The sequence below is a fragment of the Lygodium microphyllum genome, chromosome 3 (assembly GCF_053477565.2).
Source record: "Lygodium microphyllum isolate KBCC chromosome 3, Lygodium_microphyllum_v1.1.10, whole genome shotgun sequence".
Lineage (NCBI taxonomy): Eukaryota > Viridiplantae > Streptophyta > Polypodiopsida > Schizaeales > Lygodiaceae > Lygodium > Lygodium microphyllum.
Window position 1 is genome coordinate 56,015,954 of NC_141137.1, and position 23,246 is coordinate 56,039,199.

Consider the following 23,246-nt stretch of genomic DNA (forward strand, 5'->3'; position numbering starts at 1 on the left):
ACCACGGATGCAAAAGCTCCCACGCGGACAAGCCTAAGACAAAAGCATGACATATCCAATCACTGTAGCTCGCATCCATAAAATCATAAGCATGCCTCAGAGCCATAAATGCATAAGCATCCCCGAAACATAGGAGTATGCATAACCTTCCAGTGTCGCGTACCATGTACTGACATACATGTCCAGCCAAGAACAACAGGTGGCAAATAAACCTGCAAGAATCAAGCTCCAATAAAAGCCCAAATATTTGTGTAAAAGCATCTAGGTAAGAGGCTCTGTAAAATACATAGCAAGAGACCATGTGCATACACGGGTGGCCATAAAGAACAACTACTCCTTGACATACACGAGCAATAGCAGCCCAAATAGCATAGATGCCATAGATTAGAGAAGTAGGATGGCCGTAACTGTAAATCCCAAGCACTATCCAAGTCCACTGATCAGTAAGTATCTAACATATCAAATGCAAACGAGCAATCACAACTCAATAGGCAACTGCTAAAACAAGGGAGCAATTCATTGCTCAATACCTGTAAGTGCATCCAAGTAATAGCCAAGATCCATAATCAGAGCATCAAATCCCATATAGCATCCAAGGTGGTAACAAAAAAAGCAAAGTCAGTGTCCAACTACTCAAGGGAATACTCAAATAAGTGTCGAGATGAGGCTCAAACAACTGCCATCCATAACCAACCAAAAGCATTCACCAAGTCATCATAACCTTCATTGGGTAGCCTAGGCATAAACCATGTCATGACAGTGAAATGCATGTTGCAAGGAAGTGACAATGAACCATAAAATTGAGCTCTAATCTTTGCTCAAAACATTTTCGGAGCATAGAAGAACCATGTGGCATCATCCAAATGCGTGAATACATCAATCCAAGTAGCGGGGAGCACCTTGTATGCAATAGGCATAACCTGGCAAATCATTAAATAGCTTCGGCCCTGAAGTTTCCAGCAACATATAACCTTTGTAAAGCGAGCAAATCAATGCTCAATCCAAGCTCAAATCCATAGGCAAGCCATAGGTATACATTCTCGTATGCATAGGCACCAACCGGGCATAATCGGGCATCAAATGCCAAGACTTGTAAGCATAAAATTGAAGTAACATGTGGCTGTCCTATTTTGGACAGATCTGGGACTATTCAAAACAGTCAATGGTTGAGCTAAATCAACTCCAAATGCATCTCACATAAGAGGCATAACATCCACAAGTGATCTGGTATCAATAGACATCATTAAAAGCATCACATAATCCATAGACATACAAATACATGCTATCTCAGACCTAAAATCTATTACAAAATATTCTTTCATCAAAATTTGGCAATTTTGACGTCATCATCGCATTCGGAGTGTGCAAAAACCCCAACTTAGACTCTTACCTTTCCTGAATCGGGTTCCGAATGGCCGAGATATGACAAAAAGAGTGATTTTTGAGCCATTTTTGCAAACATGCGCAAATAAAACGTGAGCATGCTACTGTATTTGAGGGGCCAAATCAGGGTGAGTAAGGGATAAGCAAGAGCCCAATGAAGGCCTACAATAGGCCTACACAAGCCTAGGACAACTCTAAGCAAGAGGTGAAGAGAACAAGCTTCAATAATGGAAGCTATGGCTGCTTCTTCATGAAACCCTGCTGTTCATGTCAAAGAATGGCTGAGAACTGAGTGAGAAGCAAGCTCTCATACCTCGTGTAGATGCCAGGGAAGGCCGGGAAGTGCTCGTGAAGGACTTGCTCTGATACCAATTGAAAGGGATGCAGGAGACATGGGACAGAAGAGCACACATAATGTAGGTGCTGTCAACAATGTTATGACAGCCTTATTGCACTTTCATATATATATATATATATATATATATATATATATATATATATATATATATATATATATATATATATATATATATATGAATAAAGAATATGGGCGGTCACTGTACACGGGTAGGCCCAAGGGCCTTTTACCCCAACAATATGATGCAAAAAGATCCTGCCACATCATCAAACATTTAATCGATAAAGGGAAGTGAAAATAAATCAATAATAGTTGCCAAAGTTTAGCTTTCAAGAACTAGTACACATCATAATGACCCACTCTCCCATGTCTTATCCAAATCATCCTTAACCACTTTAGTAGAAGTGGGACTCATGCACAACATTACACAGAGTGAATTACCCTACTTGGCCTAAATAATGGTTGATCTACATGGGCCTCTTGGTGAAATAGGAAAGTGAGACATACCATATCATTTGTAGGTTGCCAATATCATTGAGGAATAATAATAGATGAATCCTACCTCAATGGAGACTAAGAGACCTCTAGTTTTTGTAGTGCACATGTCTAGGATAGGGACTTCCCCTCATTAGATAAAGGCACATCCCCCTCATTAGAAGAGGAGGGCTCCCCTTTCCCCCTCCAATGGTTCAATACCCTTGGAAGACACCTAACAAGATGGGGTAGGGGTGGAAACACTCAATGATGAAGTAGAAGAAGGAGGCCATCGAGGGTGGAAGGGGAGCAAAAGACAAAGGAGGAGGAGAAGGAGGGGAAGGAGGCACAAACAAAGAAGGGGTGCCAATGGGTAACCGAGAAGGAAGAAAATGGGCTTTTTTTGTGGGGTGGGGGTGTTAGTCGATAACAAAGGAGCACTATACTAGAATCACCATCAATCAGATCATGCAAGGCTGCAACCTCATTAATATCACATCCCTCAATATCTTTCTTTTCCTCAGGTCATAGAGCACGTAAGCCTTTGTGGTTGTGCCATAACCAATGAAGATAAGCTTTTGTAAATTCAAGTCGAGCTTGCCTCATTTCTTATTGTCCACATGGACATAGGCATCACATCAAAATATGCAAAAATTTATAACCTTCTTCAAATTAGTCTTATGTTAATAGAACTTAGGATCAACTCCTTGAATATTGGTATAGGTCCAATAAAACACAAAGCTTTAGAGTTGGTTGAGTGCTCCCTTTACCACCTTAGAATCATTTAGAGTTCCATGAATTGATTTCATCCAATTCATATTCCTTTACTCAATTGGATGTTCAAAAGTCGTTATTGCATCCATAAACTCCTCTAGAGAAAAAGAATCAAGTGCTATAGCATTTGATTGAGAAAACGACATTGAAATAAAGGCTCCCATCTACACTTTTGGAATCAAATCCACTATGACCAAACCTACCATAACATACTTGGAACTAGCCATATCTACTCCAAACAAGTAAGCATGTTTATTTTGTACCAAGTGTTGATAAAAGAAGAATTGCATATTATGACTTTCAACGATATACTTAATAGACGTCATATGGAAATAATAAGTATAGATGGATTCATACAAAGATATAAGAGTACAATTTTGTATATCATAGGACTGACAAGTATCATAGATAATAGAGAGTGCCTCTAAAGATACCTTGGTAGAAATTCTAAGTCTAGAAATTACAAAAAGATATAGTCGAAACCATCATGGAGACACCTTTTTATATGTGAAGGACCATTCCATGGTGGTATTCTAATAAAAGATTTATACTTGAAGGTTGGATCTCCAAACATATAGTATATTGCAATATGGCATTGGACTCTTGTAGTGTACCCACCTCCTTAACCAAAAATCCTAGAGGGAGGTGATTGCCTCACATGGAGCTTTCTTAAAATCTTAATAAAAACTACTATAGTTGCTTTTCATGCTCCTTTTCAAAGAAGAAAGGTAGGCAACACTCTTCCTCTTGTCTTCCTTCATTTGTTCAAGTGTTAGTTTGGGAAGTCTCCATGTGCAATCTATTTAATACCTTTTATTTTGCACATATGCATAGGTAAACAAAGCCCTTCTTTATTCAACTTTTCTTTGTGGGGGCAATTACAAGAAGGAAGCTTAGTTTCAATATTTAGTGGCGATGGGCCATGCATACCTTATGGGAAGACTCTCTAACCAAGCCACACTAATATATACATGTATTAACCACCACCAATAAAACACTTATAACACCACTGCCATACACATATAAACAACATTATTTGGACAAAAACACAATCATGTTTTTAAGTTTTGAAATACCCACATAAAATGCATTGAATCTTGCATGAGTTGCATGTCCATACAATATGTGTGAATCTCAAATAATTAGTGTGCAAGGTAATGGGTCAAACAAGCCATAAGTCAAGGAATGGTCGTGATGATGAGTAATCAAGAAGCTATTGATGGTGGCCATGACTACTCAAACAATCCACTTTGGATAATTAGGAAATCTCACTTACAAATTGTTGTGACCTGTTGGTGCTTTGCATGTCAAAATGTGTTGAGCATGTGCCCTTCAACATCAAACTAGACTAGGTTCTAGAGCCTATCATGAGTGTAATTGTGTGGTGGTAACAAATAACTCGCCAAGAGGGAGCTAGGATCAAGGTTCAAATATAGTAGTAGAGATATATAATCGATCCATAGGATGAAATAAATCCATGTGAGAGGTTGATTGATATATGCTTAGAAGCCCTTTGAGACCCAATAATACGAACTAGGATTATTAATACAAAATCAAACTAGGTTTAGATCTATATTTATATGCTCGACAATCTTAGGAGTCCATTGTATTTATTTAAGATGCATCACTTTGAGATTCATTAACTTAAAATTTGCAACACTAAGGTGATATATACAGGAGCGAGAGAGTGTGTGTGCGTGCGTGCATGTGCATGTGCATGTGATGCATGCAAGAGTGAAGGAGGGTATGGGCCATTTCAAACTCATTTGAATAGATGAGTTTGAAGTGAGGTAAAGGGCGTGGAGCCATTTCACATATGGGTAGACGAATATAAGGTTTAAAAAGGCAGCCTTTAACTAAGAAGATTTGCTGATTGATGAGTTGGCTAGAGCTGATGTTTTATCATAGGATGATGTAGGCTCAAATCCTTCACAACTTGCAATTTTGACTTTCTGAATTTGGGCGTACGGGTCACTACGAATAGGAAATGCATAAGCAGACACAATTTTCATGCTTTTTGTGCTCGTCATGTCACCAGCATGAACTTGTTTGGATGAATGTGAATCCAACCTATATTGCAAGAAAACGAATCTCACAAATGAAAGAAAAGTAGAATGGGCACTAATTTATTAGGATTCACATCTGTCTTTACACATGAGAATTCTCTTAGATAAATATTATAAAAATACACAAAGAAAAAATAAAACAATATAATATAGAAAGAAGTAATAATGACAGTGTAGTGAGAGAATCATAAGAGGAGGTGTTGTGTTGTTTATTATTGTTAAGTTTAGAATTGTGGGTATCTTGCTACTATATTATTTTTACTATAGGTTCGAAAAGCCCTAAACCTCTATAAGGCTTTTCGAACCTTCGTCCTTTTTCAATCAAAACCCCATCCCCTTCTCTCTTTCTCACATGTACTCTCTCATTTTCTCTTCCCCCTCCTTTTCTAACGAAGGGGGGCTAGTTCTTAATAGGGAAGGAGTTTAGAGATAGAAGAAAGGGAGCCTGGAGGGGAGAGGGTTTCTAGCGTATCAACACGAATGCTTTACTAGGACCGTGCGGACCCATGCTTGTGCGGGTGCTAGCGCGGAGTGTTACTTGAAACTTTTGATAATTTTCGCAAAAACAACTTTGCTCGAAGAGGTGGACCGTCGACCGAAGCAGTCAGTGCTGAGTGGACATAGCATAGGCCTACGTCTTGTAAAGGTACAGAATGATAAAAAGCAGCCGGCAGACAAGGCATGGGCCTAGTCTGCAATCAGCATTCTGTTAAGTTTTCACTCGAGAGGGGTTGTGGTTGCTGTTGAGAGCTAGCCAGCTCTGGCATGGCTTCCGTCCCTCAAGAGGAAGAACTGCCCCCTGCGGCAATGAGGATGCGCAACGGCCCTTACAAAGGCGACGTCTCTGCCCTCTGCTTCCTTCCAGCTCCTTGGGATCGGCCCTTTCCTTTTCTCTTGGCTGGTGCGTGCCCCATCCTGCCAGCTACTAGCTCTAGTATTCTTTTTCCTGGTATTCTTTTGTCTTGTCAAGATGGAATTGAATTAAATGGAATTGGACCATGCCTTTGAGAGGTACCTCGCTTCTCTACTATCGCAAGGCCTGTGAAATGCAGCATGTGATCAAGGTGTTCGTTATGACAATCGCTCAGCATCTAGTAGACTTGAAGAAGAGGAGGTTAATGCTGCCTTAGGGCCTCCAATGGAGAGTTCTGAGTATTCCCTATAGGCTCCCAACCAAGAGGTGTCTGAGGTATTAGGAGTTAGTTGCCGTGTCGCTTGTGCAAACCAAGCTTTTCACTAGCCGTGCAGGACACTCTTTAGAAGAGCACTAGCTTTGATACCATACGAAGATTTGCGAGCTTTTGCAGAGAAAACACTAGAATGTATGATCAATGAGACTCTTATGCCTTTAGTCTCTTCATTCGAGCATACCGGACACCAAAGATCCCAATCATGCACTTACCGCGAAAGCTAGCAGGGTACCTTTCTCCCTGCAGGACTTCTTTTCCTTCTGTTCTCGTCATTCTTTTTGGTGGCAAAGGTTCAGTCGCTTGTTTCTTGGAGTTTTGACTAAGCTCTTCTCGAGGATATTCGTATGCTTACGAGTTCCATCACCACAAGTTGTAGTGCACCTTCATCTCAACCTTTATCTAATACCATCGATAAATTCAGTCCATTGCTACTCTCTCGTCTGGTTCATACCTGGCTATCTCAAAGCTCAGTTGATGACATTGGAATCTAAGTGCACTGCACCCTAAAGGATAGATATGAATTCATGCAGTAGGGGCATAATTTGAAGCGACTACCACGATCATCGTAGAAGGCAGTCTTTGTTCCTAGGGTTGCCTTAGTGAGCATCTGGTCCTCTTCAAACTTAATAGTATCCATCTTCTTGACATAGTGTGGGCTCTGTGCCTCATTGTAAAGATGGAGTTGCATCCCCATGTAGCTGAAGCACCTTTGCACACTAGCAATGTGTATCGGTATTTGGAGTAAGCTGCCTCAAGTGAGATGTCTTAAAAATCGTAGTTTCTAACCTCCCAAGATTGTCAATAGAGAACAAACATACATATTGCTCGGTCGAGAATGCCCCCATAGATCTTGAACTTGCACACATGTCATGGCACAAGCCATACCAAGATAGAAAGAAACATAAAGAGATGGACATATGACTCATTTCCGAGACCTCCCAACCATAGAGCTAGACAAGCTCATTTCTCAACTTGGGACCAGCAACATGTTGGACCAAACTCTCATCGCAAGAATTGATATCATCAACACGTGACATATAGCGTAACAAAAAATAAACCAAGCAATCCACGATAGCCTTAGGTAACTCTTTAGAAGAGCATTGGCTTTGATACCATGTGGAGCTATGCTAGGGTTTGCCAAAAAGAAAACATTGATTGATGACCACAACTAAAACATGGAGAACTGAAACACATGCAAAAATGCAAAGTGCAAAATGCAAAAACACAAATAGAGAAGAAAGAGGACTTTGAAGTGAATGAATAAATGTTGTAAACGAAGGAAAGAGTTGATCCCTCACTCTAGTGGTGTGCACATATAGATTTGAATTATAAGGGGAGAATGGTATCCATGAGTTTGTAAGAACTGGTTCATTTTGTGGTATCAAGACCTAGGTGCTTGCTTTAGTCCATAAAGAGCTTTTTGCAAGTGAAAGACCTTATCAATCCGGCCAGCGGTAGCAGAAGGGAAGTCGGGAGGCTACGCCACATAGACTTTCTCCAAATAACCATTTAGAAAGGCACTTTTGACATCCATTTGATAGATTAGCCAACCATGGTGAGTGGTGAACGCAACCAATAAATGAAATGATATCAACCGAGTGGTAGGTGCGAAGTTTTCTTCATAATCAATGCCATACTTTTACCTGAAATCTTGCACTATGAGGCGAGCCTTGTATTTGTCTAAAGTGCCATTAGCCTTTAGCTTAGTCCTAAAACTCCACTTCTTCCAGATGATCGCCTTGTGACGAGGACAATCCACCAATGTCCAAGTCCCATTTTGATCAATGCTATCTAATTCCTGTTAAGAAATACTCTAACACAGAAACATAAACACAAACTGTACAACAAAGCATAGATTGATAAAAGAACATAGTTAGGGTTAGGGTAACTCAGAGACAATGAACACAGTAAATAAATGAAGTGATATAACTACCGAATAATATGATGCTCATGTAGCAAACACACTATGCAGTGAATGAATACTGAATCTCAAACTCCTGTATCTGAAGGATCAGGGTAGAGGTAATGAGCTGGAGAGTGTGTCGTACTCCGAACGGATCCCGAATCGCAGCAAGGCAGTCTCTGGATGTCAAATACCAGCAAACGCAGCAGTGAGAAGTTGGATCTGATGCAGACAGCAGTGAGAAGAAAGAAAGACTAAAAACGCAGGCATCAGGTGAGAGAAAGACTATAAACGCAGGCAGGACAGCTAGCAGGAGAGAGAGACTAAAAACGCAGGCAGGACAGCTTGCAAGAGAGAGAAAGATTGAAAACGTAGGCAGCAGGACTACGATGATGTGGTAGGCTGTACGACAACAGGTCTGCACAAAAACAGCAGTCGCCTGATTGAAATCAGCTCCATACTGCGTGAAGAGGGCTGGAAAGCAGGCGCCAACTGATGGAGACAGCAATGGACAGCTTCGGCTAAGATGTCCTCCGCGAACAGAGTGTGGGCAGAAACACTTGAAATCTGCAAAAATGAGATTGAGGGAAGAGTGGAGGGTTGGTTGCCAATTTATAGAAAATTAGGGTTCTAGATCCTCTCCTACTTAACTCTCTCGATCCGCTTCCTATTTTAGGGTTTTGGCTAAAATAAGCCTAAAATAAGCATGTTTTGGGGCTGTTTAAGTGACTAAGTGCATTTCTTAGCACAATAGTTCCTTCATGGCCTCCTGCCACAGAGGGTCTTGGAGAGCCTCCTGCCAAACGGCTTAGAATGTGCTGTATAATCAGTTGTAAATAGGGATATATATGAAGCTTGAGAGGTGAGCCGAGCAGATCTTCTAGGGTCCTCGAGAGTGTAATCTGGTGGAAGGATTCTCGAATCTCGCATGGTTTGTTGGTACTCAGCGAGGTAACGGGTCTCGCGTAGGAGGTCTAGGAGTTGAAGTATCTACAGGAAGGTTAGGAGTGGGGGGCAGTAGGCCTAGCTAAGTAGGCACGATCTCAAATGATGTGAGCAGAGGTGAGGAGGTAGACTCCAGTGCAGAGGATTGCACTATGGCCCTCTTATCAAAGATGACATCCCTCTTAACGATCACCTTGTTCGTTCGAGGATTAAACAAATGATAGGTTTTCGCTTCAGAAGAATAGCCCAATAAAATCAAGAGATCTACTTAAGAGGTGAGCTTTTTTTATCTTGTCATTAGGAGTGTGCATATAAGTACGACTATCGAAAACTGTGAAGTGAGAAATAACAGATCGAGAGCCAAAAAATGACTTGTATGGAGTCTTTTTAGGGACTGTTGTAGTCAGACATCGGTTAAGGATGTACACAGAAGTGTTAATAGCCTTAACCCAAAGGCGCTAAGGGAGCTCTATTGCGAACAACATAGAGCGTGTCGTATTCATGATGACTGTCTAGTTCCAATCATGTACGACTCCATTCTATGTAGGGGAGTTGGTAGAGGTAAGTTGGCATGCAATGCCTTGCTCCTGTAGAAACTCAGAAAACTTGTGGGAGATAAACTCACCACTGTTGAGCTAAAACATGCTTTTCAGCTGATTAGCATTCTTAAACAGCCCCAAAACACACTTAATTAATGAAAAGCCCTAAAACGAGAAGTGGTCCGAGAGAGTTTCAGTGGTCCCCCAAAAGCCCTAATTCTTTGGGGTACCCTTCAACATCTATGAATAGATCGATTGCCCCCATTCAGCCTCATCCCTCCCGTGTAGGTTTCTCACCCTTGTGTGTAGATCTCAGCCATCAGTCTCCTACCACGTGGTGGTCTAGCCTTTGCGACTGCTACCATCACCTCATTCTATTGTGGCGTTTTATTGCAGCATTCTACTGCTGCGTTTTATTGCAGTGTTGTATTGCAGTGTTTTACTGTGGCATTCTATTGCTGTGTTTTATTGCGACGTTCTACTGCGGTATTCTACTACTACGTTTTGCTGCTTTGCCCACATCATCAGGCATCATCCTCTGCACTTGCTTTAGTCTCTTCACACTCTGGTGATCAACTTTTGGTGTTTCTCTCACTCCGTCACTCCGACTGATGGTACAACACTTGGGATCAGTTTCCGATGGATGTTACTCTCCGAGACACTGCTCTGCCCTTGAGTATCTGTATACTCTTACATTCATTTGCAATATTCATTCACTTCAGAGTTGTATTCTTCTCTCCCTTCTTCTGTTTGTGTTTGAGTTTTGAGTTTTGGGTTTAGGGTTTGAGTTTTGCTTTCTGTGTTTGTGTGCGTCTCTTTGTGTTTCTGTCGTAGTCGTACATTGTGTTTCCTTAATGCAAATCCTAGCAGTTTTCTTTACATGGTATTAGAGCCGGTGCTCTTGTAAAGAGTATCCTACGGATATTGTGGAGAGCTAGTCTTTGTGCAAGGCGCACAATACGACTCGTAACCGAATCACAATATCCTAGACACCTTATTCTCCAGTTTCTATGATGTCCTACCAGGCTTCTCCATCACTGGAGACCTTGATACGGCATTATGGACTCCGTGAGGAGGATGATACTCCACTTTCACCTTCATCTTCTTTTTCTACTCATATTTCAGATTTCAGTAACATGACAGAGGAGGACTTTGAGGAGTACTATCGCAACAAGCGCGGTAATGTTTACACCCCTCCTACAAGCTTTGCAGCTTGCTACCGCATTCAGACTAGTTGGTGAGGTTGGCCACCTCTCCGATCATGGAGGACATACGGCATTTGGAGAGTCTGGCGATCCATCTTCATCATCTTAGCCAGGTCTAGTGTCAGGTTTGTACAACCCTTTTGAGTTGAATGAATTAAAACCCTCATCTATTTCTTCTTTTGAGGTGCAGGATCCGGATGGCTTTGCGTATGTGAACTTTAATAGAGGGGGCTCATGAAGCAGACAGAATTCAGGTATATCTACAGCTTCTGTTTCATTTGAACATGTAACACACACTTCTCACTTCCCTCCCATCCCACCCTCTTCTATCTCCACCCTTGATCATCTCTCTTCATCCTTTCAAAATCTCGGATTACACTCCACATCCATTTCATACACAGTAGGGGTTGGATCTTCCATCTCCGCTCCTAGCACCTTCTCCTTCTCTACCCCATTCTGTACCTCTTTGCACCATGGTACTTCGCTAGGGGAATGCTACCCTTTAACATAGTGCCTCTCACCTTTCTGCAAATGAGTGCACCCATTGCACATGGGACAGCTATGTTGGGCCTCCCCCTGTAACAAGCAGGATATACACCGACTAGGGTTTAGACACCCCGTCACACTGACCGGGGTATTTAAGGTGTAAAAGCCCTAGATTAGGGCAACCAGTTATTATCAAGATCACATTGTACACCTTCATCTCCAGCTTCCATGGCTTCCTTCTCCTTTCTCCCCTCTTTTCTCCCTTTCTCTCTCCTCTTCTAGTCTTCTTCCTTTTTCTTATTGTTCTCTTTCTCTCCTCAGCTCTCCTTCTCTCTCCCCTTAGCTTCTTTCATTACAAGTGGTATCAGAGCTTCAGGCTTTAGTCCTTTTCCTCTTTTCCCTTTCTCCCTTTTCAAATCCCAAAAACCCTAGTTACTCAGCTTACAGGTACAGGTACAGCCAGGCCAAGTTTAGAGTCCCAGGAGTTGGAAGAGGGCAAAACCTCAGTTACTTTTTGCCTCAGCCCTCTTTCTCTCTCTTCTCCTGCAAGCTGCCATGGCTGCTAGCCCAAAGAAACCCCAAGAAATCTGACCTGAGGGTGCTTCTCGACATCAACCAGCCTCGGGACTTCTTCCTTGACCTCCCAAGCTCCTGATCAAGGGGTGGACTGGGGAGATCTGTTGTCCAGGAGGCCTACAGGACAGCCCCGCAATTTTCGGCGCATTTTGCACTGGCTGTCCTGCTCCTCCCCAGCCCTCTTGCTACTTCCCCTCTTGCTGCTCCCCCCTCCTTGCCACTCCAGGGCACTATTCCAGCACTTTGGCCTTCCCCCTTTCGCACCTTTGCTCCCGGGAATCAACTCCCATGGTGGACAGCAGTTGGGACTGTTTGAAACAGTTTGGGGCAGCCATGGATTCTCCCAACTGAAACTTTCTCTGACCTGGAGAGCTCAACCACACAACCCCTTCAGCCCGTGAAGGATTTCTCTTGCCGGATTAAGCCATTGAGCTCAGCATGCATGGGAGCTTTGCGGGCAGCCATGAAAGCTTCACTTGAAGCTTCCCATTCTTGAAGCTCAAGCTCGGGGAGATGAGCTTGGGAGCCTTCTTCATCAGTAAGAGCACTCAAATACTGAAGCACTCTTCTACGGATGCCCAACCAACAACTGGACTTGATCAATGGAGCAAGCGGCATCATGATAATTCGGGCTTCAACGGTCGTCACAAGCATTAAAGAGGTATGCCACTTTGATCTTAATCTCTCAATTTAGCCACTTGCTGAGCTTAATCCATTGTTGAAGAGATTCAAGATTGCACTCAAGCATCATACCTCTTCCCGAATTTCATTGTAATGGCTGACATTAACTCTCACTTTGTCTTATGATCTTGGATGAATATTATGTTAGCCTCCTCTATTTTCATTCTCAGTCTGTCATCTCCTGGTTGTGAGCTCCTGTCAGAGTCTGGCAGGAGACAGAGGAGCTCTGTCAGCTTGGTATCTGCTGTTTTTGTCTGCATTCCTTTTTCGGGAGTCACACAGCCCAAACTGGGCCTTTTGGTGTGCAGTCGGCCCAGATTTTTGGGCAGGTCGGCCAGATCTGGCCAAGTCGGCCAGATTTGGCAGGTCGGCCAGTTTTCTGGCCTGGGGCTATATATAGCAGCCCCCCAATCATTCTCAGCATTCTCTTCTGCAGGTTCAGCACACTCTCCATCCTCTCCCACTCCGGCATTGGTGCTGCCATTGCTTTCAGTCTGTTTTGGTGCCCTCACTGACGCTCCGGGCTGCGTGCAGGGACTGATCAGTCCATTTCAGTGTATTCAGCATTCATTTCAGTCAGTGCAGATTTTCTTCCTTCATTCCCTGCTTTCTCTCTCCCCTCCTCTGTGTTTGTGTTCTTCCGTTGCGCACTCTCACATGGTATCATCGCCTGACTGAGAGCACGGAGGACCTAACCTTGTGGAGAGATACCTCACCCATCTTCTGCTGCTGTCACCCCATCTTCAACTGCCCAGGCGGCCCCTCTAGGTGGCCCTTCTTCCTGCGTTTGCTGCAGACGACTTCTCCCGAGGCTGCCACGTCATCCAACGACCCCTCCTGCTTGCGTTTTCCATCAGGCAGTCCCTCCTTCAGCTGGGCGACACATCATCAGGCTGCGTTTTGCAGATCCGATGGTCGTTTCCACTCCTGGCGGCGCATCTCCTGCTGACGACCCACTTTCAGGCTGCGTCTTGGTGCTGGCGGCTTCTTTTCTGGTGATCTTCATCAGTTATCTTTGCGTTTTGCAGATCCAGGTGTTTGTAGCTATCACAGCTTGCGTCTTGGTGGTTGGTGACCATACTGCTGGTCATACTTCGGCTTCGCCATAGTTTTCTTTGGTATTTTGCAGATTGGAAGATGTCTTACCAGTTTTCAGGCTTTGACGACTCAGAGGTTGAGCTCCTTTCTCATCATTCCTCTAAGCGGAGGCGGGATTATCAGGAGTTTCGACGTCGGGAGGAGCCTCCTCACACTCGTTCCTCTTCAGTACATGCATCTCAGAGGGTTCCATCTACCGTGAAGGTGTCTTCCGTGAAGACTGCTTCAGATGTGCGGATGCCTTCCTTGATTCCCTCTATTCAGATGCCGATTCTCCCTTCTTTTCCGAAGGAAGATAAGTTGGATGGTTCCAACTACTCCCTCTGGTCGTGCAAGGTGGAATGCATCCTCGATACATTCGACCTTTGGGAGCTTGTTTCTTTGCCCATCGACCGTCCCCCCGTGGATTCGTCCGATGCCACCTCTATGGACCGTGCAGCCTTGTGGGATAGGCTCAACTCTCGAGCCCGTTCCTTTCTTTTTATGAGTCTACATGATTCCGTTCTTGTACATGTTCACAGGTTACAGACCGCGGTGGAAGTGTGGAAAAAGCTTGCGTCTTTGTATCAGTACAAGACGTTTGCCCACAAGATTTCCTTGGAGAAGAAGTTGCGGATGCTCAGTCTTGATGATTCTTCTTCCATGAAGGAGCACATCACGAAGATGGAGGACATGCGAGGCGAGTTAGCCTCTCTTGGTCGTATGATATCGTCTGAGGATATGGCGATGATTCTGTTGACTCAGCTGCCATCACCCCGTTACGATGTCTTCTACACCAGCCTCATCACCTCGAGGACCCGTGAGAAACTCCTATGGGAGGAACTTTCCCCGCTTGTCTTGGAGCATGACGAGCGACTCAAAGAGGTGGGTGCCAGTGGCTCTACCAAGGCTTTTACGGCAGGTACAGGTGGCGGCAAGAAGAAGAAACAACAGAAGGAGAAGGCCAAGGACAAGAAGGAGGAGGACAAGAAGGATGTGAAGGAGAAGAAGCCCAAATGTCCCCACTGTGGGAAGGGTACTCATCCCGAGGAGAAGTGTTGGCAGAAGTACCCCCATTTGAAGCCCAAGGAGAAGGACTCGAAGGCGGCCCCAGCCCACGACAGAGTCTGTGTTTGTGCATGTCTTTGTTGAGGAGGATACGACCCTAGCTTCTACCACTCTGGAGAAGCCTTGGCTCGTGGACAGTGGAGCATCTTCACATATGACCTTCCGACAGGATTGGCTTCAGGATCTTCGTTCCCGAGGGGGCACTGTCACCATTGGTGACAATTCTACAGTTCCTGTTCGATGCGTGGGGACTCTATTTATGTTTTCTGACAGGCGGTCTTCCTCTGCGAAAGTTCTCTATGTACCTGATTTGGGTTTTAACCTATTGTCTGTGCATGGCCTTACTCAGCTAGGTACCCGAGTCATTTTTACACAAGATGCAGTCACAGTGGAGGATGCTTCTACAGGTGATGCTCTTTGGACGGGTACACAGGAGGGTGGGCTTTATACGCTCACAGCCTTGGCTGCGAGGACTTCCCATGAGCTTGGGCTGCTTTGGCATGCTCGGTATGGTCATTTGAACCTCGATTCTATTCGGTGGGCTTCTCGGAGGAAGCTGGTGGAGGGACTTCCAGATTTCCCTCCTCTTCACACTTTGTGCCCTAGCTGCTTGCGGGGCAAGCAGCATAGGCAGCCTCACCCTCAGGTTGCCTCTAGGAGGGCTACTTCTCCGCTTGAGTTGGTTCACACCGATCTTTGCGGACCTATGGGCACGGCCTCCCTTGGGAAGGCCAGGTATTTGATGCTGATTGTGGACGACTTTAGTCGTTATGTGTGGCCTTATTTCTTGGAGTACAAGAGCGAGGCGTACTCCCGTTTCTGCGGTGGGAGGTGTTTGTGGAGATCCAAACAACTTCCAAAGCTCGTGGCGTTCGAGCTGATCACGGTGGCGAGTTCACTTCTCACCTTTTCTCTCAGTTTTGCAGGGATCATGGTATTCGGGTGGAGTATTCCCATCCGAACACACCATCCGAGAATGGTGTGGTCGAGCGTGCGAATCGGACCATGGTGGAGATGGCCCGATCTATGCTGGAGTATAGGAGTCTTCCTCATTTCCTTTGGGGTGAGGCAGTGGCTACAGCGGTGCATATTCGCAACCGCTCTCCGACTTCGGCTTTACAGGACATGACTCCTTATGAGGCTTTCTTTGGGAAGAAGCCTTCCGTGTCCCACTTTCGCATCTTTGGCTGCGATGCTTTTGTCCATGTGGACAAGAAGAAGAGGAAGACGAAGTTCGACTCTAAGTCGAGAAAGCTTATCTTCGTGGGCTATAGCACGACCACGAAGGGATATCGGCTCTACTACCCGACGACACGGAAGGTTGAGGTGAGCAGGGATGTGATCTTTGATGAGGCTTCGGCCTCTGAGGATCCGATTGATGGTTCTCTTACAGGTGCTTCTTCGACATCGCCGGACACCACCACTCCCCCCCCCCTCTCTACCTTCTCTTCCTTCCAGGATACCCCTTCGCACCCCACCCATTCCTCCTACTACGGCTTCCCTTTCCCCTTTGGCGGATGTGACTCCTTCTTCTACGAGTTCTTCCACCCCTTCAGACTCCCCTCAGGAGTCTTCTCGGGATATACAACCTTCTTCCGGTGAGGAGGATCTATCTTCATTTGGTGAGGGGGTGTCCCTCTTCGATACGGGTGCTTTGCAGCTTCCGGAGACTACTCGGTCTCCCTCGCAGCAGGAGGAGTCTCTTAGGATTCCCTTATGGTATCGCCGGCTCATGCAGGATTCAGGTGTTACTCACTTTCCTGCTTCTTTTACAGGTCCACGTCAATCAGCCCGCTTACAGGCCCAGCGGGATAGTTCACTGTGTGTGAACTATGCTCTTATGTCTCAGATTCTTCAGGATTCCGAGCCTTCCACTGTGGAGGAGGCTCTTGCACAGGATATTTGGAGACAGGCTATGCAGGCCGAGCTCGATTCCATCGAGCGAAACCATACTTGGGAGCTTGTACCACGTCCCAAGAAACGGAAGGTGATAGGTGTGAAATGGGTCTTTAAGACCAAGTATCGTGCAGATGGCTCCTTGGACAAGCATAAGGCTAGGCTTGTTGCCAAGGCTTTTGCACATCGCGCAAGATTGGACTACTTCGAGACTTTTGCTCCTACAGCTCGGATGTCCACCATTCGAGTTATTTTGGCTCTTGCAGCTCACCACCGTTGGCCTGTTTATCAGATGGACGTCAAGTCAGCCTTTCTGAATGGCGTCCTTGAGAAGGAGATTTATGTTTCACAGCCTCCTGGTTTTCTTGTGCAGGGGAAGGAGAATCATGTCTACAGGCTGCGGAAGGCTCTTTATGGCCTGAAGCAGGCTCCTCGTGCTTGGTACCAGAGGATTGACCGCTTCTTTCTACAGAGTGGCTTTCAGCGCTCCGCTCATGATCCCAACCTCTACTTATGGATTGTGGATTCTCTTTGTGTTTTCCTTATTTTGTATGTCGATGATCTTATCATTACAGGGAGTGACACTCAGCAGGTGGAGCATACTCGGTCCATTCTTCAGCAGGAGTTTGACATGACGGATCTAGGGATCCTTCACTTCTTTCTAGGACTGGAGATCTATCAGATGGCACAGGGCATCTTTATCTCGCAGCACAGGTACATCTCCGAGCTTCTTTCGGAGTTTGGTATGGTCGCGTGTCGGCCTATTTCTTGCCCCATGGACCTTGAGTCCAAGCTTTTGGCAGATGGAGTCCCCCTTAGAGATGCCACTCGTTACAGGTGCCTTGTAGGCTCTCTCATCAGGCTGCTTCACACTCGGCCGGATATCTCTTTTGTGGTGGCTTTGTTGTCTTCTTTTATGAAGACTCCTACACAGGATCACTGGCAGGCAGCCTTGCGTGTTCTTCGATATTTACAAGGGACTCGATCCTTCGGGATCATGTATGGAGATGGGATCACCCTTTCTGGATGGAGTGATTCTGATTGGGCAGGTGATGTGGATTCGAGACGATCCACTACAGGTTATGCTTTCACCCTTGGATCCGGTGCTGTCTCTTGGAGCAGCAAGAAGCAGCCTACTGTGGCACTTTCTTCTACAGAGGCTGAGTATCAAGCCCTATGTTCGACCGCTATGGAGGCAGTTTGGCTCCGTCGCTTACTGGCGGAGATTGGCTTTTCCCAGACCGGACTTACGGAGCTGCGCGTGGACAATCAGAGTGCTCTTGCTCTGGCGAAGAACCCGGTGTTTCATGCTCGCACGAAGCACATTGAGGTTCAGTATCACTATGTTCGAGAGCGGATTGTGGATTCGGAGCTGGTGGTGGTCTATTGTCCTACGGCGGCCAATGCGGCTGATCTCTTCACGAAGCCTTTGCCTCAGGCTTCTTTGCTTCCTCACATGTGGTTCTTAGGTCTTCAGACCCTCCCAGGATCTGAGAGGGGGTGTTAGCCTGCTCTATTTTCATTCTCAGTCTGTCATCTCCTGGTTGTGAGCTCCTGTCAGAGTCTGGCAGGAGATAGAGGAGCTCTGTCAGCTTGGTATCTGCTGTTTTTGTCTGCATTCCTTTTCCGGGAGTCACACAGCCCAAACTGGGCCTTTTGGTGTGCAGTCGGCCCAGATTTTGGGCAGGTCGGCCAGATCTGGCCAAGTCGGCCAGATTTGGCAGGTCGGCCAGTTTTCTGGCCTGGGGCTATATATGGCAGCCCCCCAGTCATTCTCAGCATTCTCTTCTGCAGGTTCAGCACATTCTCCGTCCTCTCCCACTCCGGCATTGGTGCTGCCATTGCTTTCAGTCTGTTCTGGTGCCCTCACTGACGCTCCGGGCTGCGTGCAGGGACTGATCAGTCCATTTCAGTGTATTCAGCATTCATTTCAGTCAGTGCAGATTTTCTTCCTTCATTCCCTGCTTTCTCTCTCCCCTCCTCTGTGTTCATGTTCTTCTTCCGTCGCGCACTCTCACATATTAGCCATTGTAAATTGGGTAAGTAGCAGCCAGTGAGCCACTGGACTGCCAAGGTAATCCCTACCCCAACCTTCATCATTCCTTGTATCTCATGAAGGCCCAAAGTCTTTTTTCTAATGCATCTCATGCTGATTGCTAATTAAAAATGTTTGCCATGTATACTCCGGCTAAGGAAAAAGGCCGATGCCAGGCCAGGTTGTAAGACAAAACAGAGGTGACCCTCCCTTACCACTTAAGACCTTGAAGGGGTGCACAACCCGGCTCGCGGGGAACTTTGCCCACCTCTTGGTGATCTGGAGCCCAATACTTGTTTGCAGGTGCAGGTACTTCCATAAGCCCCACTTCCCTGCCCCAATGATCCCTCTTGGATACCCCGCAATGATAATGGCACCCTGTTAGCGATTGTCATCCCCTGGCGGAGCAGGCAGCCACGTCACCAGGCCACGCCAGTTGCCACGTGGCAGTCTGGTATAGGTCGGACAGATCTGAACCAATCGGCTGCATTTAATGCAGCCGACCTGCCATATTTAATCACATTATTTCTAGGCTATTTATAGTCGGCAGCCTGCACATTGTTCCCACTTGTGATTGCAGATTTCAGGCTAGAGATTCGTGCAGACTGCAGCGTACTTCGAGGTGGACAGCAGGTTGCATCGTCGAGGTGGAGACACGCAGTCCCGCGCACTGCGCCCGTGTATATATCTGCACATCTTTGTATACAGCACACCTTATACAGGAGATCTTCATCTTCCACTGTCTCTCTCTCTCTCCTCTCTGTGTTCACTCTCTCTCTCAGTCTTGGTCCCACGCTTCCGCATCGCTGCACTCTGACATGGTATCAGAGCAGTGAAGAAGGGCTGACTGAGTGAAGAACCTGTCTGAAGAGGAGATTCCATCGTGACACAAGGTTGCGTTTCCAGCGTTCGAGGGCGAGCGGGAGGGCTGCGCATTGGAACAAGGCTAAAGCGAGCGTGGACGCGCGGGAAAGGAGTCCAGTTGGTAAATTTGCTTCTATTTGAAGAGGAGGAAGGCTGTGTTTTCAGCTTTCAAGTGTAGGTTTTACTTTTTCATCGCCTCCGGCGGCGGTTGAAGAAGATTCAGGATGTGGAAGAAAGAGCCCTAGCAGGCTGCGTTTTCACAGTTAGAGGGGGCTGCTCTTGCGTTTGCGCAAGCATTACAGGTGAAGATGTCTACAGAGATTGACTTGGAGTTCTAGACGATCATGGATCGGAAGGTGCCTGTTTAACCGGCTATTCCCTTAGATCAAAAGCTCGATGGCGACAATTACCGCATCTGGCGCGTGATGATGTTGGCCATCCTTGAGTCTTACGATTTGGCAGAGCTTGTACAGGAGGAGATCGACCGGCCCTCGGTGAGAGATGAGTCCAAACTCTCTTCCGATGCTCGTGCGGAGTTGGCCTAGGCCCAGTCTCACTGGGACAAATTGAATGCCCGGATTCGTTCTTTTTTTTTTCTGTCTTGTACTACAGCCATGATAGCCCACATCAAGCACTTGATGGTGGCTCGGGAGATATGGCTAGAGCTTGACCAGATGTATAACTGGATGACCCTTATGAAAAGGGTTTCTTTGGAGGTGCAAATGCGGACCTTGTCCGTGAACAAGTCTTCTTCGTTGCGGGAATACATCAACAAGCTTAGACAACTTCAGAATGCGGGGAAGCCGATTTCCTCCGAAGACATGGTGATCACACTCTTGTCCCAGTTGCCGCCATGATTCGGTGCTTTTTACTCCGCCCTTATTGTTTCGGGGCGTGAGTCTACTCTTCGGTGGGAAGAGTTGGTTCCTATGGTCTTGGACTAAGAGGAACAAATGAAGGGACAACATGCTTCCAAGTCGGAAGCATTGACAGGTCAAGCCTCTCAGAAGAAGGGGAAGGACCAAAAGAAGAAGAAGGAGGACAACAAGTCAAATAAGGACAAGGAAAAAGAATCCACATGCCATATTTGTGGTAAGACCGGCCATTGGAAGAAGGATTGCCCCGACAAAGACAAGAAGGACACCAACAAGAAGGACTCCAAGGATTCTGGAGCGGTGGCTGCACCATCATCAGTTGCATTTCTTCATCTAGCAGTCATTGAGGACTCTACACCGAAGGCTTCTGACGTTGCGATGACAGCCCCCTAGGCTCGAGAGTGGATCGTAGACAGTGGTGCCTCCCGGCACATGACTCCTTCATCAGTTGGTGTTGCCCAGTTTTGCGACCTTCGCGTGGGCAGATTCTCATCAGAGATAGCTCTTCAGTGTCTATTGCAGGACAGGGTGAGATGCAGCTTATTCTAGATGGACGTGGTGGTATCCATACCTCAGAAGTGTTGCATGTGCCAGGTTTAGGGTATCATCTACTTTTGGTTCATAAGATTTGTTCACTTGGACTTTTGGTGGAGTTTGATAGTGATTCAGTACGAGTCGTTGATCGTGAATCACGGAAGGTTCTCTCATCAGGATATGAGGAGAACGGCATCTACAAATTGACGTCTTCTACCGCTCTCCCTACTCTTCTTCTTACCTCTCAGACACAGTCTGAGCTATGGCATGCTCGGTTTGGTCACCTAAACTATGATTATCTTCGGAGGGCGTCACGTGGACAACTTGTTCGTGTCGGACATAGTGGTGAGCTAGCAGCCATGCGTCTCCTGCATTCGTGGGAAGCAGCCTAGGGATGCGATTTCCAACAAAGCTTCGTGGCGGTCTATTTCCCCGATGGAGCTTGTATCTACGGATCTTTGTGGCCCTATGTGGAGCGAGTCCTTGAAAGGAAGCTCGTACTTCATGTTGATTGTAGATGACTACAGCAGGATGACTTGGGCCTACTTCTTGGCATTGAAGTCGGAGGCTTTCTCCCACTTCAAGGATTGGCTTCTCTTTGAGGAGAACCGATCGGGCCGGTGATTGAAGACCTTACGCTCCGACAAGGGTGGTGAATTTGTTTCTCATGAGTTTGCTCGTTTTTGTGCAGGTAGAGGCATTCACGAGGAGTTTGCTAACACCAACACTCCTCAAGAAAATGGCATTCTTGAATGGAAGAACCGAAGTGTGATCGAGATGGTGCGCACCGTGATGGAGCACCGACAGACGCCTCAGTTTTTGTGGGCCGAGGCTGTGGCTACTGCCGTCCACATCCTCAACCGATCCCCCACTTCGGCCGTTGATGGGATGACACCTTTTGAAGCTTACTTTGGGACTAAGCCTGATGTTTCTTATTTTAGGGTTTTTGGGTGTGATGCCTATGTTCACATTCCCAAGACTCATCGCGATAAATTTGAAGCGGCTTCCCGAAGACAGGTGTTCGTTGGCTACAGCTCTCAGTCCCAAGGCTATCGTTTGTATGATCCCGTAAAGCGGGATGTTTACACCAGTCGAGATGTGCGGTTCGTGGAGGTTCCGGCCATAGCAGCATGTGAGGAGCATCGCGTTCTTGGAGATCCCGGCGAGAGTTGGGCTCCCGCGACAGTTCCTTTGGAGCAAACACCTTTTGATTCCGATTCTGTTTCCGATACAGAATCTACTGTTCCACCGGTCACCCTCAAGGAGTTACCACCAGTGGATATCCTAGAGTCTTCAGTTGATGGAGAGCGATGAGGAGAAGTCCAGACTCCTCGTTGGGCTTGCGACACCCTCCGAGATTCAGGGATCGAGGGGGTCCTTGAGGAGTGGGGACCGCAGGATGGTCCACGGCAGTCACGAAGGCACCAGGCACATTCTACGGAGCTTGTTTGCTCTAACTATTGTTTGATGACCCGTGCTATGCAGGATCGAGAGCCCACCTCCGTGAAGGAGGCTTTATAGTCCGCACCATGGAAGAAAGCGATGGAAGCCGAGTTGGAGGCTATTGAGAGGAATGACACTTGGTATCTCGTGCCTCGCCCCTCGCATAAGAAGGTGATTGGCGTCAAATGGGTCTTCAAGACCAAGTACCTTAGCGATGGTTCTTTGGACAAGCACAAGGCTCGCCTTGTTGCTAAAGGTTTTGCACAACGCCCCGGGATTGACTGTCATGATACTTTTGCCCCCACTGCTCGTATGGCGACTATTCGAGCTGTTCTTGCCTTGGCTGGCCTGTCTACCAGTTGGATGTGAAGTCGGCCTTCCTCAATGGTGATTTGAAGGAGGAGATCTATGTCGAGCAGCCTCTTGGCTTTGGATCTTCAGATGGGCAAGTCTACAGGTTAAAGAAGGCCTTGTATGGCCTCAAGCAGGCTCCGCGTGCATGGAACGAGAAGATTGACTCGTTCCTTCAGTCACAGTTGGGATATCGGCGTTCCAAGGCCGATCCGCAGCTTTATGTATACACTTCCGAGGCTGGTTGTGTGATTTTTATGTTGTATGTTGACGAATTGATTGTCACAGGTGATCATGCACAGAAGGTCAAAGAGACGAAGGCAGCCTTACATCAGACGTTCGAGATGATGGACTTGGGTCTACTCCACTTCTTCTTGGGCCATGAGATTTATCAGTCTCAGAGGGGGATTTTCATCTCTTAGCATAGATATGTACAGGACCTCTTGGTTTCTTTTGCGATGGAGGATTGTCGGACCATTTCTACTCCTATGGATCCGAACTGGAAGGCCACTTCACATTCAGA

At 46.3% G+C, this 23,246-nt stretch overlaps 1 protein-coding gene across 5 annotated transcripts in view; it reads left to right on the top strand.

The window, feature by feature from the left end:
* Window positions 1-5,613: 5,613 nt before the first annotated feature.
* The window catches only part of LOC148038366 (Transducin family protein / WD-40 repeat family protein), a 184,495-nt gene continuing 166,862 nt past the window's right edge, over window positions 5,614-23,246 (top strand). For 3 of the 5 annotated variants that reach the window (XM_087671160.1, XM_087671145.1, XM_087671152.1), the window contains exon 1: window positions 5,614-5,956. In XM_087671160.1, the coding sequence (XP_087527286.1) occupies window positions 5,821-5,956 (136 nt within the window). In that variant the 5' untranslated portion in view covers window positions 5,614-5,820. The remainder of the gene's footprint in view (window positions 5,957-23,246) is intronic. The other 2 variants (XM_087671128.1, XM_087671136.1) reach the window with 1 other exon arrangement.